Raw genomic sequence first — 13,162 nt, 5'->3', positions numbered from 1 at the left:
CCCCCCGCCTCACTTTTATCCCTGTTGCCTCCGTCCCGAATCATTTTCTAAGTCTTTAATCATTTTCGTATCAGGATGCCTTTTATAATGTTCATCCTTGCTTTTCCTTTCACATTGTCTGTGCTCCTGCCCTAAACCTTTTCCATAGACCCCTCTTTTATCTTGTTTCCTGTTTTGTCCCTTTGCTCCGAGGTCTCTGCAACCCCAGCACTGGTTCCCATTTCCCTGAGCTGAAGACGTGGCCCTTTCTTCTGCTGCTGCTTCTGATTCCATTACTTTACTAACACCCACCCACCCAGCGACTCCTGGTTTCCAAGATTTGTCTATCTCCTCCTTAAGAGATAGGCCCTCATCGTCATTCCTGAAGTACTGTTTGCATTCTGCTTTGACCATGATCGTCACCCCTTTTCTCTGGACTGCTATGTGATCTCTCTAACTTTATTTAGCTTCTCTTTCCCCTTTCTCAATCCCCCAATCTCTGGAGGTTTGTTTCTGAAGGAAATTAAAGATCTGACAGTGCACCCTGCCCATTCAGAATTTCTAACTTTGATGCCTCTTCCCTAGAATTTCAAGGATTTTGCCTCAGCCTTGTGACATTTGGTTCTGTTTTCCCTTTGGTCTCTATGTGTTCTGTGTCACACTTTTTAATCTTCGCATACCAGTTATTTCAGGATCAGCTAAACCTTGAAGAAGAAAATGTATTGGGAAGAGGGAGAGCCTCAGCTGTCTCAGGTTTTTCTGAACAGAAGGATGTTTCTGAAAGATAGAGCAAATTTTGAAGAAGTCTATATCATATTTGTTGACAATTCAGGAGCAACCATTGGCAGGGATGAACAACAGGCCTGGAATCTGAATTCAGTTGTGTAAATTTTGGTTTCGGATTCTTTAATTTTAGGCTTCTTTTAAAGGGATCACAGAATGGAGTGTCTTCCTCCACTATCCAGAGCAGAGCCAGGAAGCAGTTTACACGTCTGTGGCTTACAAGAATAGTTGTGGTTGTATTCCATGAGAACACAGACCTGCGGAGGGGTGCCGGGGGGTGAAGGGGTTTGGATTGGTAACTGGGGAAAAGAACATGAGACAATGGAAGGAGCTTGTGTATTTGGAATTGGGACTCCTGGGTTTAGCATGTGACTTCCTCGCTTAACCTCTAGAATGACCTTTTTGGGAAAATGACCCACTCTGTAGGTATCAGTGCAGTAATAGGCTAACAGCAGGATGTGAGTTGGGAGAAAAATTAGACTTGGTTTATTTGTTTATAAAACATCCTGGGTTCCTCAGGCAAAAGGTGTTTATTAGTATTGGTACGTCGTCTTGAGAATTTTCCTTCATCTTGGTCTCCCTGTTGGATCTTTCTAATCTCCAGCCATGCTTTAAAGACAGTCTGCAAGCTTGCTCCTTTCAACTGCCTTTATTCCTACTATACTAAGTTACGGACCTCCTGAGCCATCAGCTTAATCCACAGTTCCAGGTTATACAGATAGAAAGTATGTTTGTGGGAAAGTCCTTTGAGGAAGTTGGCTAGAAAAGAGTACTTGGAATGATGTGGAATCTAGGAAACTTGTTGCTGCCTTGTATGTATGCCACGTCTCTGACTTGGCCTATGACAGTGAAGAGGACCTATTCCATTCATCCTTCAACGACTTTATGCCAGTACTGATGTAGTCAAGCCACTTTGTCCCACTTCTCCCTTATCTCCCTCCTCTTTATCAAAGTGCAGTCTCCTCATAATACTCCTTTTTTAGGAGCAATTTTACTGCTAGGAAATATTTCCCTAGTTTCCCTGCTTCCTTCTCAAGAGCTGGGTTCACACAGAATGAGAGAACGTGTCTGTTGAATACCATCCAAAGTAGTAAATTCGGATTCTTTAATTTGGGAAAGAAATATGGTAGGAACCTTTTAATAATTGTAATGGGTCAAGAGAGGACCTAGTCAAAGTGCATTTGGGGCTTGATAGGGGAGGGAATAGTTCAGAGAGAGGTGATCAAGCAGTTTACTTCCTTTACAGGCTGTTTCAGCAGGGGTTCCCAGAGCTGGCTTGGGCTGTCTGGCTGGAATCTGCTTATACCAGCTCCTTGGCCCTGTGCAGAGAGCTCTCACCTGATTCAATATTGATTTAACTACCTTGAGACCACTGCCCTTCCTACCCTTCAGCTTGAGAATGCCCTCTCCCCCTGATGTCACCACCCCTTGGGACATTTACCTAGTTCTTGGTAGAGCTTGAGCCTGCTTGAAGGCTTGGCCTTGGGTTTTTATAAGGAAAAAGGAGTTCCATCTCCACCTGGATCATTAAGGTCAAAAAGGACATGAACTGAGGCCTCCTAAAAAAATAAAAGTTTCTTTTCGAGTTTAAGACATGAGGAGGGAACTTCTCAACAAAAGGACAGACTGCCTAAAGTGATACAGGAGCTCTTTTGAAAAATTGTTAAAAGACTGCATGCACTTAATAAGAAATCCAGTAGTTTTTAAGAATGATGAAAAGCAACAGTCTCTTTCCACTCATCCCTAATCCTACTTTCTCAAAGTTGAACTGTTTAAATTATTTGTGTTTAGTTCTGAAGGTTAATGCCATCATTTTAGATACATATTCATTGATATATTAATTTGTTACAAAAGAGCGCTTAACTTCAGAGGATTTATGCTATCTGTTTATAACTTTGTGAGGAGCTTCACAAAGTTAGTGAAAAATGGAATTAGGAGAGTAAAAATTTTCCATGAACTTTTTGAAGCCACCTTGTATTTACTATATCATTATTTTTATTTCTTCTGGATACCAATATAACTTATTTAATATATTTGAGCCCCCATTTCTTTTCCATTGTTGTTGTTCAGTGCTATCAAGTTGGTTCTGCCTCAAATCAATCCTGTGTAGGGTTTCTGAGGAATGACTAGTGGGCTTGAATCACCCATTCAGCTGCCTACTTTGTAAAATGAAGATAGCTCCCTTTCCCCTTTTCCATCTTGAACCATCCACATCAAAGAGATTATTTAGAAGGAAGGGGAAAATTGAGCTCCCTTGCCTGCTTAGAGGCAGAACACTAAATCAGATGATCTCTCAAAGGGCATTTTATGCAAATAGGCACAGATAAAAATGTGAAGATTTGTTCTGAGCCATTTCATATTTGTCTAAACCTTGGAGAAAGATTTGAAGCGGGCATGATGACTGACTGGGTGAAGCGATGTCTTTGAGACCCTTTGCTAACCAACTTGTCCTAGCAGAGACCAATCTAGGAAGTCCTTTTATGGGAGGCCATGGGAAGGTGATTTGCCTAGAATCTTTTGAGCTCTTGAGAAGTGAGGAGCCAGGATAAGTATTAGCACCCCTTTCTTAGCAGAGTCCTTCTCCACAGATATGACTTAAATGCTCAGTCACACAGAACACATGCATCTATGTCCTTTGCCCTCTATGCTGGACTCTTAACAACCCACGATGCCAGACTGGGATTTCCTACATTGTCCAAATGTGAACTATGGAGTCTAGTCAGTTGTCAACATTCCCACCACCTCCTCCCACTTTCTTAAGAACCACTTGCTAGGCTGAGGGAAACTTCAATTTCTCTTCCAGTCTGACTGGAAGACCAGTTTCAGCTCTCAGTGTATAATGTGGAGCCTCTTTGAGCAGTTGTCTGAGCTTCCTTGTTAGATGGTGAATTATTCTTAGGTGCTCTTGAGTGGGTTCTGACTCAGTGATCCTGTTTAATGTTTCTGAGGTTATAAATCTTTATAGGAGCAGAAGCTTCATCTTTCTCCCATGGAGTGGCTGGTAGGTTTGAACTGCCAAACTTGTGGTTAGCAGTCCTGTGCTTATCCCACAGCACAATGGAGGGGAGTCTTAATCCTGAAAGGATTCATAGGAGTTGTTCTGAGCCATTTCATATTTGTCTAATCCTTGGAGAAAGATTTGAAGCGAGCATGATTGACTGGGTGAAGTGATAGATTTGGGACCCTTTCTAACCATCCTGTCTTAGCAGAGACCAATCCTTTAATGGAAGCCCGAGGAAGGTTGTTGCCTAAAATCTTTTGAGCTCTTGAGAAGTGGTGAGACAGGCTAAGTGGCTTGGATTTTCTTTTCTTACATTTTCTTGTTCTTCTGACTTAATAGGGGAAAGGTGATGACTATTGGACCTATTCTATATTTCTTTGATTTTCCTTTTACTCTCTTTTGAGTGATTACCCACAAAAGCCTTTTTTTTTTTTTTTTTTGCATTTTGGAAGTGAGTGAGTTGCTATTGAGGACCATATCTGAACTTAGGTTCTGGAGACCTTTCTTATTATTGTCTAAATTAGCAATACCCTGCTCTCTTCAATATACGCCCCCACTCCCACTATGACTTTCTTCAGGTTCAAGCAGTCCCTGAATCCCAGAGAGGCCAGAAAGGAGGATCAGCTACAGTTTGGTGGTTTCTAGTGGCAAAGTTCCTATGTAGAGGAGGAGTTGGTTTCCCCACACGTCTTGGCATGGCTGCTTCTCTGGAGTGTAAAGGCTGCAAAATGGGGAGTCTATTCTATTGGAGAACCCTGAGTACTGTGAAAGGGGGTTCCCAGGTGATTGAGCCCTGGCCTGGGAATTTTTCTTCTTTTGCCTATGGGATAACAGAGGTGGTGTTGTCCTTATTTCCATTCTTGGTGCCAGTAATAATCCCGCTTGTGTGATCGTTTGGGGTGAAAGTAAACTGGATTTCCTACTAAAGTCTGAGATTATTATGTGGGAAATGTCTAAGTTTCATTTTCCTGTTATGAAAAGAGGACCTTTAGGGGCTTTTGGTGACTTGAAAGTTTCTGAAATAGAGAGATTGAGAAAAAAAGAGTATATTGTGTAGGGTGATTTTTCTCAGCTATCAAGTGAGTTTTTAAGCAGATGTGGCGCTATGGGTTAAAAGCTTGGAAATGCTATACAGGGTCACTGTGGGTTGGAATCGACTCAATGGCACTTAACAACAACAAAAGTTAGGTGGTCCTAGTTGAATCACAGTGACCATCTAGTGCAATGTGCTCTGCAGAGGTGTGGCAGGGAATGATTAAAGCTTCCTTCTTACTGTTCCTGTGCAACTCATAGGTGCGAGTAGAGACAGATCCACAGAGAAGCCATGCTGGTTCTGTAGCTCAGAGGACATTTCTTAATTTAGGGAGAGCATAGTGTAAGACTTCTTACTTTACTAATTCTAAACTCAGGCTGCATCAGGGGTATTAAATTCAGGAGTGAACTTGCTTGATGGGAGTTGGGAGAAAGAGAAATGGAAGTACTCCTTTTTAGTGATCTCTAAGAACAAGAGTTCCCCATTTGTCTTTCTGGCAAATCTTAGGTGGTGATAGCACTGGAAGGGTGGCAGTGTAAAGGGGGGCTGCCAAGAGATAGAGCAGCAGGAGAATCGATAGCTCCAGCCTCCTTCCACCTACTCAAAAATGTATGTACCAGGGACAAAAAGTAAGGTCACTAATAATTGGAAATGGCTTTCAATACAGTGCTACAAAAGCCTTTGTGTTTATGCTTAACTCTGTGTTTTTGAAGACCATTGCTGGCTACAGCTGGACAGGAGCTAAGATTGATCTGATATTCATGTGCCACTCCCAGTCACTGCCTGTTCCACACTGATTCTCCTGGTCTGGGTTTGATGAGGCTCCGAAGAGTCACTCTTGGAGAGTGGTGGCTTATGTCAGCTGTGTTCTGTCACTGAATTTCCTCTCCAAGCTCCTCCAGAGAGGGAATCTTAGTTGTAGGATTCCTTTGGCAGTTCTGGACCCAGGGGACACAGTCTGATTTCTTCTTGCCTTTCTACAGCCCCTCCACTTCTTAAGAATGTGTGTACTATAGCAGGGTAAGTAGTGTTGGGTGTGTGCAACACTACTAAATGTTTTAGAAAAGTCTCAAACAATGAGGTGGTGGCGATGTGCTGTTGAGTCGGTTCCAACTCATAGCGACCCTGTATAGGGTTTCTGAGGCTATAAATCTTCACAGGAGTAGAAAGCCTCATCTTTCTCCCACGGAGTGATGGGTAGATTCAAACAGCTGACTTTGCGGTTAGCAGCTCACCTCATAATACACTACGCTACTAGGGTTTCTTCAAACAATGAGTGTAACTTTTAATTCACTCCCTTTTAAAACAATATTTGTATGTGTGTGCATATGCGCACACACACACACACTGTATACTAACCTTTCAGGTGATTACGATTCAATTGGCATTTATTGAACACTGCTATGTGTTCTGGTGTGGTGCCGTAGGATAAGCACTGGACTGATAATCACAAGGCCAGTGGTTCAAACCCACCAGCAGCTCCTTGGAAACCCTGTACAGGGTTGCTATGAGTTGGAATCGACTCAGTGGCACTTAACAACAACAACAATGTGCCAGGAACTGTGTGAGGCCCTTTCAGATGAAGTTATATTGATCCCACACAGCAGCAATAAGAAGTAAGTATTTTGCAGCTGAGGAAATTAGAAACTTAAAAGATAAGCGGCTTCAGTAAGTTTATACACCTAATATTGGCAGAGCCAGAATTTGAACACCAGCCTGTCTTTGACTCTAAGTGGAGGTGGTGGTGATATGCCATGGTTTCAATTCTGACTCATAGTGACCCTGCATAGGGTTTCCAAGGCTGTCAATCTTTACGGGAGCAGAAAGCCTCATCTTTCTCCCACGGAACAGCTGGTAGTTTCATACTGCTGACCTTGAGGTTAGTAGCCCAACTTGTAACCACTATGCTACCAGAGCTCCTTAATAAGTACAGGGTTCTTTTTCACTGGAGTAGAAAGTTATGATTTCATGAAGATAGACAAGCAGAGAAATAGCACAACTTCAGCAGGTTTAGAGATGGGTGTTTTATTAGAGTTGTTTCTTTTAAATGTAGCCTGACATGCTGTTTACTGCCCTTTATTCCCTGCCTGGAAGCTTTGTGTCTGAAAGGGAAGGTAAGAATGTATGTTTAACTAGGAAAAATACATCAGGACTTGGATTCGAAATAAATGTTGAGTTGTGTTGGGCTTGTTTATAGGGTCTTCTATGAGTAAGGAAAGAGAAAGAAAAAAGGTGATGACAAGCATTTAAAGGGAGATATGGGAAGGACAAGACTATAGAAAAGTATTTGAAGATTTAGGCACAAGGAAGTAAGATCAGAATGTCTCCCAGTTTACCTGAAGAATTTATAAAGCTATGTAAGCATAACATACCTAAAAGCAATGTTTTGCAAATACAAGTTCAGAACAGAAGCTAATCTGAGTTACTGAATACAAAAGGAATGGAGAATAATGCAGGGGTCAGAAGTGGAGGTGATCAGGAAAAACTTCCTGGGAAGTGACAAGTTTTCATCTGATTTGAAGGAGTCCAGAAGGACCGAAGGAGAGGCGGTGCCTGGGGAGGCTTCATAGAGAAGGGAGAACCTGAGGATGGCATCACTAATCAGTGTGTGTATGTGTCTCCCTTTCTTTATCTTTTTCCCTCCTTCCTCCTGTAGTTTGAAAGCTCGAAGTCTGGCTGTTGCCATGGGAGACACGGTAGTGGAGCCCACCCCTCTGAAGCCAACTTCTGAGCTCACTCCTAGCCCACCAGGGAATAATGGGGGCTCCTTGCTAAGTGTCATCACGGAGGGTATCGGGGAACTATCAGTGATTGACCCTGAGGTGGCGCAGAAGGCTTGCCAGGAGGTGCTGGAGAAAGTGAAGCTTTTGCACGGAGGTGTGGCCGTCTCTAGCAGAGGTACCCCACTGGAGTTGGTCAATGGGGATGGTGTGGACAGTGAGATCCGTTGCTTAGATGATCCGCCTGCCCAGATAAGGGAGGAAGAAGATGAGGTGGGGGCCACTGTGGCCTCGGGTACCGCCAAAGGAGCAAGAAGGCGGCGTCAGAACTCAGCTAAACAGTCTTGGCTGCTAAGGCTGTTTGAGTCAAAACTATTTGACATTTCCATGGCCATTTCATATCTGTATAACTCCAAGGAACCTGGAGTGCAAGCCTACATTGGCAACCGGCTCTTCTGCTTTCGTAATGAGGATGTGGACTTTTATCTGCCCCAGTTGCTTAACATGTACATCCACATGGATGAGGACGTGGGTGATGCCATCAAGCCCTACATAGTCCATCGCTGCCGCCAGAGCATTAATTTTTCTCTCCAGTGTGCCCTGTTGCTTGGGGCTTACTCTTCAGACATGCACATTTCCACTCAACGACACTCCCGTGGGACCAAGCTACGGAAGCTGATCCTCTCAGATGAGCTGAAGCCAGCTCACCGAAAGAGGGAGCTGCCCTCCCTGAGCCCAGCCCCTGACACAGGGCTTTCTCCTTCTAAAAGGACTCACCAGCGCTCTAAGTCAGATGCCACTGCCAGCATAAGTCTCAGCAGCAACCTGAAACGAACTGCCAGCAACCCTAAAGTGGAAAATGAGGATGAGGTAAAATTCTGGGGAGGGACTAGATGGCAGAGGGCTGCATGAAGACAGGATGTCTAACATAGTGTTACTCTGTCCTTTTCTCTCCTTCCCTGTTTCATTTCACTGTAATAAAAGCATGGAAAGTTACAATGGAAAAAGACTTTAGAATGCATGTATTCCAACTGCCTCATTTTGCAAAGGAAGAACTCAGAGACCCAGAGAGATAAAATGACTTGCCCCAGGTCATATAACTAGTTAATGGCAAGGTTAATACTCCAGACTAATTTTTTTTTTTTTTTTTTTTTTTTAATAAATTGCCTTGGCACTTGATTAACTGCTTGCTTGCTAAGTACGAACTATAGTGGAGACCGTAACTTGAGACCTGACATATCTACCAGAACCTCAGAGAAGTAGTTGTGGAGAAAAAGAGATTATGGTCTTTGTGTGCATTTTGTGTGTGCTAGAGTTGGGAACATGTTAAATAGAACATCAACTGTATTCTCTTGACCACTGCTTCTCATAATCCGTTTCCTCCAACCCCTGAAGATCTTGCTGTTTGTTGATATTAGGGTAGTGTTCATTCCATATCTTTGAGGTATTTGCCTCTTTCCTTGAGTGAGGGGTGTCTTTCCCATTATCTTTTGGGAGAAGCAATCTTGTTAGAGTAAGTCTTACCTCGTCAAGGAAAGAACAATGGAAAGAAGAGGAAGCCACAGCAGCAGTTGGGAAATTTTAGGGTACAAAGCAGGGGAAGAGGACCACAACAGTAGCTTACACCTCCTCCTTACTTTGCATCTGGACAGCTAGTGTTGGTGACCTGGTGTCCCAGCCGGACAATGGTGCCACAGTCCTTCCCTCTGATTCACCACTGGCCTGGCTTCCATCCTGGCTGCCAGCCTAGGAAGGAAAGGAGAAAAGAATAAGGAATTTGCACTTGTTGGAAATGTTGCATAGCCATGGTCTGGCATCTTCATCTTTAGGACACATATCCGCCCCTATTTCTGATACAGTAGGACTTCTTTCAACTCAGGGTAGCTCAGAGTGATTAGGATAAGGAAAGGCGGTTGGGAAGGAGACTACGGAACCTGCTCTTTATGGAAACTAGGTATTTTATTAAGGTAATTTGGTCCAATAATTAACCTAAAGTGAGAGTAACAATAGTGCTAAAAGAGCTAACCTTTGTTGAGTATTGATTTTTTGCTAGACATTGTGCAGGGGACTTCACATTGATTCCTCACAACAATGCTGATAGGTATTATTTTACCAGTGTAAGCCTTAGAGAGGTAGATGATTTGCCCATGGTCTCTCAAACTAGTGAATGTCAGCTGTGGACTGAAATCCAAAGCTGGTGCTTATAGTTGTTCAGCTGAGCCATCTTGGTTATTTCTCTGTATATACTTACTCAGGCCCCTCTGCTAGGTTTTTCTGGGCCTTCCAGCTGTCAGAGGCCATTTGGAGAGAACTGGCTTACAACCTTGGCCCTCTAGGCTTCCACATTCATGTGTGGGCAGAATCAAGCTGTTCTGAAAACCAAAATGGACCCTTTTCATTTCCGGTTGAGCTTAGCAGTAAAGCTGACAGTTGTGAAGGGAGATTTTGGCAAAGCCAGAGAATCATCATCAAGCAGCATGGGTGTGAACAGTTTGGTGCTCTTTGTCGTGCGTGGCTTTTCTCTGTGTCCATTTTGTAGTTCTCATCTTCTTGTTGTTAAGTGCCGTTCAGTTGGTTTTGACTGATGGGGACCCTGTATAAGGTTTCCAAGAAGCAGCTGATGGGTTTGAACTGCTGACCTTGTGGTTAGAAGTCCAGTGTTTACCCTGTAACATCATACCAGGACTCAGTTCTCATCTTAGGGCCAGAAAATTTGAAGCCTTGGGGCTTTTCTTACTCTTTGATGGTCCTTGAACTCTCTTGCATCCGAGTCCTGCTGCAGAATGACATTCTGGATGGCACCAGCAGGCAGGTATTTTGTGAGGACTTAAATCGCTCAGATGGGTTCACGATCTGCCATTTTTCCTAACCTGATTCTATCTCAGTTCACTGTAACCAGGAAAAAAAGGAGATATCTCATCCCCAAGCAGGTTATCTGATGCTGGGTGAATGTGATATCTGAATCCACTTGACTCCTCAGGAAATTTACCTAGTGAGAAAGAAAATAAATGTGAACGTTGCTAGTCTAAACAGTCTTCAGCCCTGGAGCATTTTGAGGACACATCTATCAAGGCCCTCCACAATCCCCAAAATACCAAGAGGGTTGGTTTTCCTTCTACTCCTCTACCTCCTGTATCATGCAGCATTCATTCGTTCAGCAAAGTCCTGCACTTAGACACTGTCCACTGCCCTACAGGAACTTCTGAGGTGTTAATGTGCTATCGAGTCAGGTCCAACCCATAGCGACCCTGTATAGGGTTCCTGAGGAGTGGCTGGTGAACTTGAACCGCCTACCTTGTAGATCAAACCAACTTTGCATTTGCAGACCAACACATTAGCCCACACCAGGACTCCATATAGGAAGCCCCATTGTCTTAGGGAAGTGTTTAGTACGCGGCTCTCTTGCAAAGCTGTTCTTTCCCATATGCAAGAAACATAGATTACTAAAGCATGTAATTTTCCAAGGCCTGAGCAGAGACTCTAAAGGAGAAATCTCTAGGTAGATCCGGACACTGCTCCCAATCTCTTGTTTCCCTTTTAAATCAGTTTAATCCTGACCTCCTACTTCTACAAGAGGAGCCCCAGGAGGGGGTAGAGAGACTTAAGGGAAGTGGCCCAGGATTGCTGTATAGCTTTCTTATTGCCTGGCATGACCCCACTGAGCTCTTCTGTCCCCAGATCTCTCTGGGTTCTCTTTTTTTTTTTTTTTGAAGATTTTGTTGTGAATTGGGTGATAGTTTACATGGGAGAACATCAGCTTTACATTCATCCTATCATATTTTGTTATATTGCAGTGATTACAGTCCCTTCCATGCATCATCATTCAACAGCATTTGCTTCCATTCCCTCTGGTTTTTATTTTGTTTTGTTTTTCATTTTTTGGCAGTACGCTGAAGCACTCAGGAATATACAAAAGCAACCAAAGGGCATATCCCGCAAGCCCTCTGAGTCCAGGATCCCCAGCCACTCCATCTCTCCAAGCCATTGTCTCTGCCTCCATTTCTGGTGCTCCTGCTGCTCTAGATAGGGTCCCACATTCTGCTCTTCTCACTTGATGGTCCCAGGGCCCTTGCTCCTGGACTACAAGATCAACCACACCCCTCCTTTTGTTACAAACCAGGTTCTCTTTCCTTTCAATGAGGAGTTCTTTATACTCTCCCAACAGGGGTTCTAGCCCTGATTTCTTTCATCTCCCACCATTTTCCCTTCAGAGCAGTTTTATATTAGCCTTAAATTGCTCAGGCAATTTTCCCTCCCATTTGTAACCAAATGCTTCATATTTTGGCATGGGGTGGAATGCAGATAATTATTTCAGTACCACCCCCACTCCACACAATGACACTCTCAGTAGATGAGCTTTGTCTCTTCAGGACAGCAACCTTTGTACCGAGAAATCTGTTGCTCAGGCTATACTGAAAGCCTGATACGATGTGATGTCAGCACTGCTCCCTGGAACTGACTCAGTCTGAGTGACTCAAGCCCAGAGCAGGAGGAGAGGGGCAGGTCATGCATGATACACCTTTCCTCAAGGCCGTGAGTGAGTCAGATGGTGGACCTGTCTGGGAGAATCAGCTGAAGCGCTGCTCAAGGAGTTACTGTCCTGCCCCAGCCAGCTCTAGGATACTAGGCCCTGGCATCCTCCCTGCCTCAGTTCTCCCTCCCACCTTTACCCAAAGTGTAAGAGTTGTTGCCTTAGAGGAGTTTCCAAGTTTGACCTCTTCCCTGAAATGCCTCTCCAGATTCTTCAAGGGAGGACCTGACTGGAAACCTCTAGATAGAAAAGAACTGAAATTAAGCTGAAATGCTGCTTCCACAGTAGAAGCTCAGTGGCTGTTGCCCTCCTGCCCTGGGATCTCTCAGGACTTTGAATCTTAAGCCCAGGCCCCTCCTCTCATGCAGATTTATACACACGTGCTGTCCCTACTCCCAGCCTGGGAAGACCTTGGACAGAGCCCAGGATGGGCACTGTGCCTGAGTGCATCAACCGAGCTGCTGAATAAGACTTGGACCATCACCCCTGTGTCCTATTTTGCTCAAGGAGACCCACCAAAATGCACAAGGGAAGGGTGATTGATATCGCCCCTGGACGGGAACTAGGACAGCAGCCGCCCATCTATACAGCACTCAATGGATTTAGCTAGAACCTAACTCCCAAACTACATCAAAAAATTGTAGCTTATTGAGTATTATTGGAAGTAGCCTGATAAGGAAGCTGAAGGAGAATCATTAGATGAGAGATTTGGTCATCCTGTGCTCCCACCAGCATCCATCCAGCCCATAGGTTTCAAGTTCATGGGTCTGTAGTACCCTCTGTCACACAAGTTCAAAGTTGAGTACCTGGCACTGAAAGTTTAGCTCTTCCACTTTCTTGCTGAGGTTTCCAAGAAGTTGGAGGAACTTGGGGTTTTCAGTGTGCGGCTGTGCAGCTTCTTAAATTCCATCCATTTGTGGTAGTCCCCGTAGAGAAGGGTTTGTTGGAGAATATGTGAGTGCATGACGAACAGGAACCTAACTTCCAGGTCCTAGAAGGAAGACCAGGCAGGAGAGAATAGAAAGGAATACGTGGAAAGCAGAGATTGCTTAGTCTCATTACTCTCTTGACCTGCTCAGGGTCTGAGCTGACCTTTTAACATCTCCTACTGGATT

At 44.1% G+C, this 13,162-nt stretch overlaps 1 protein-coding gene across 3 annotated transcripts in view; it reads left to right on the top strand.

Annotated features, from left to right (window-relative positions):
- The window catches only part of PI4KB (phosphatidylinositol 4-kinase, catalytic, beta), a 29,193-nt gene that overhangs the window by 568 nt on the left and 15,463 nt on the right, over positions 1 to 13,162 (top strand). Inside the window, exon 2 of one of the 3 annotated variants that reach the window (XM_006861411.1) lies at positions 7,453 to 8,386. The exons of 1 other annotated variant lie outside the window; for it this stretch is intronic. In XM_006861411.1, coding sequence (XP_006861473.1) covers positions 7,481 to 8,386 — 906 coding nt within the window. In that variant the 5' untranslated portion in view covers positions 7,453 to 7,480. Of the gene's footprint in view, positions 1 to 7,452; positions 8,387 to 13,162 lie in introns of those variants that run through there. One more of the 3 variants, XM_006861410.1, reaches the window with a different exon arrangement.

The sequence above is a fragment of the Chrysochloris asiatica genome, unplaced genomic scaffold (assembly GCF_000296735.1).
Source record: "Chrysochloris asiatica unplaced genomic scaffold, ChrAsi1.0 scaffold00042, whole genome shotgun sequence".
Classification (NCBI taxonomy): domain Eukaryota; kingdom Metazoa; phylum Chordata; class Mammalia; order Afrosoricida; family Chrysochloridae; genus Chrysochloris; species Chrysochloris asiatica.
This window is presented reverse-complemented; position numbering and strand designations above follow the sequence as displayed.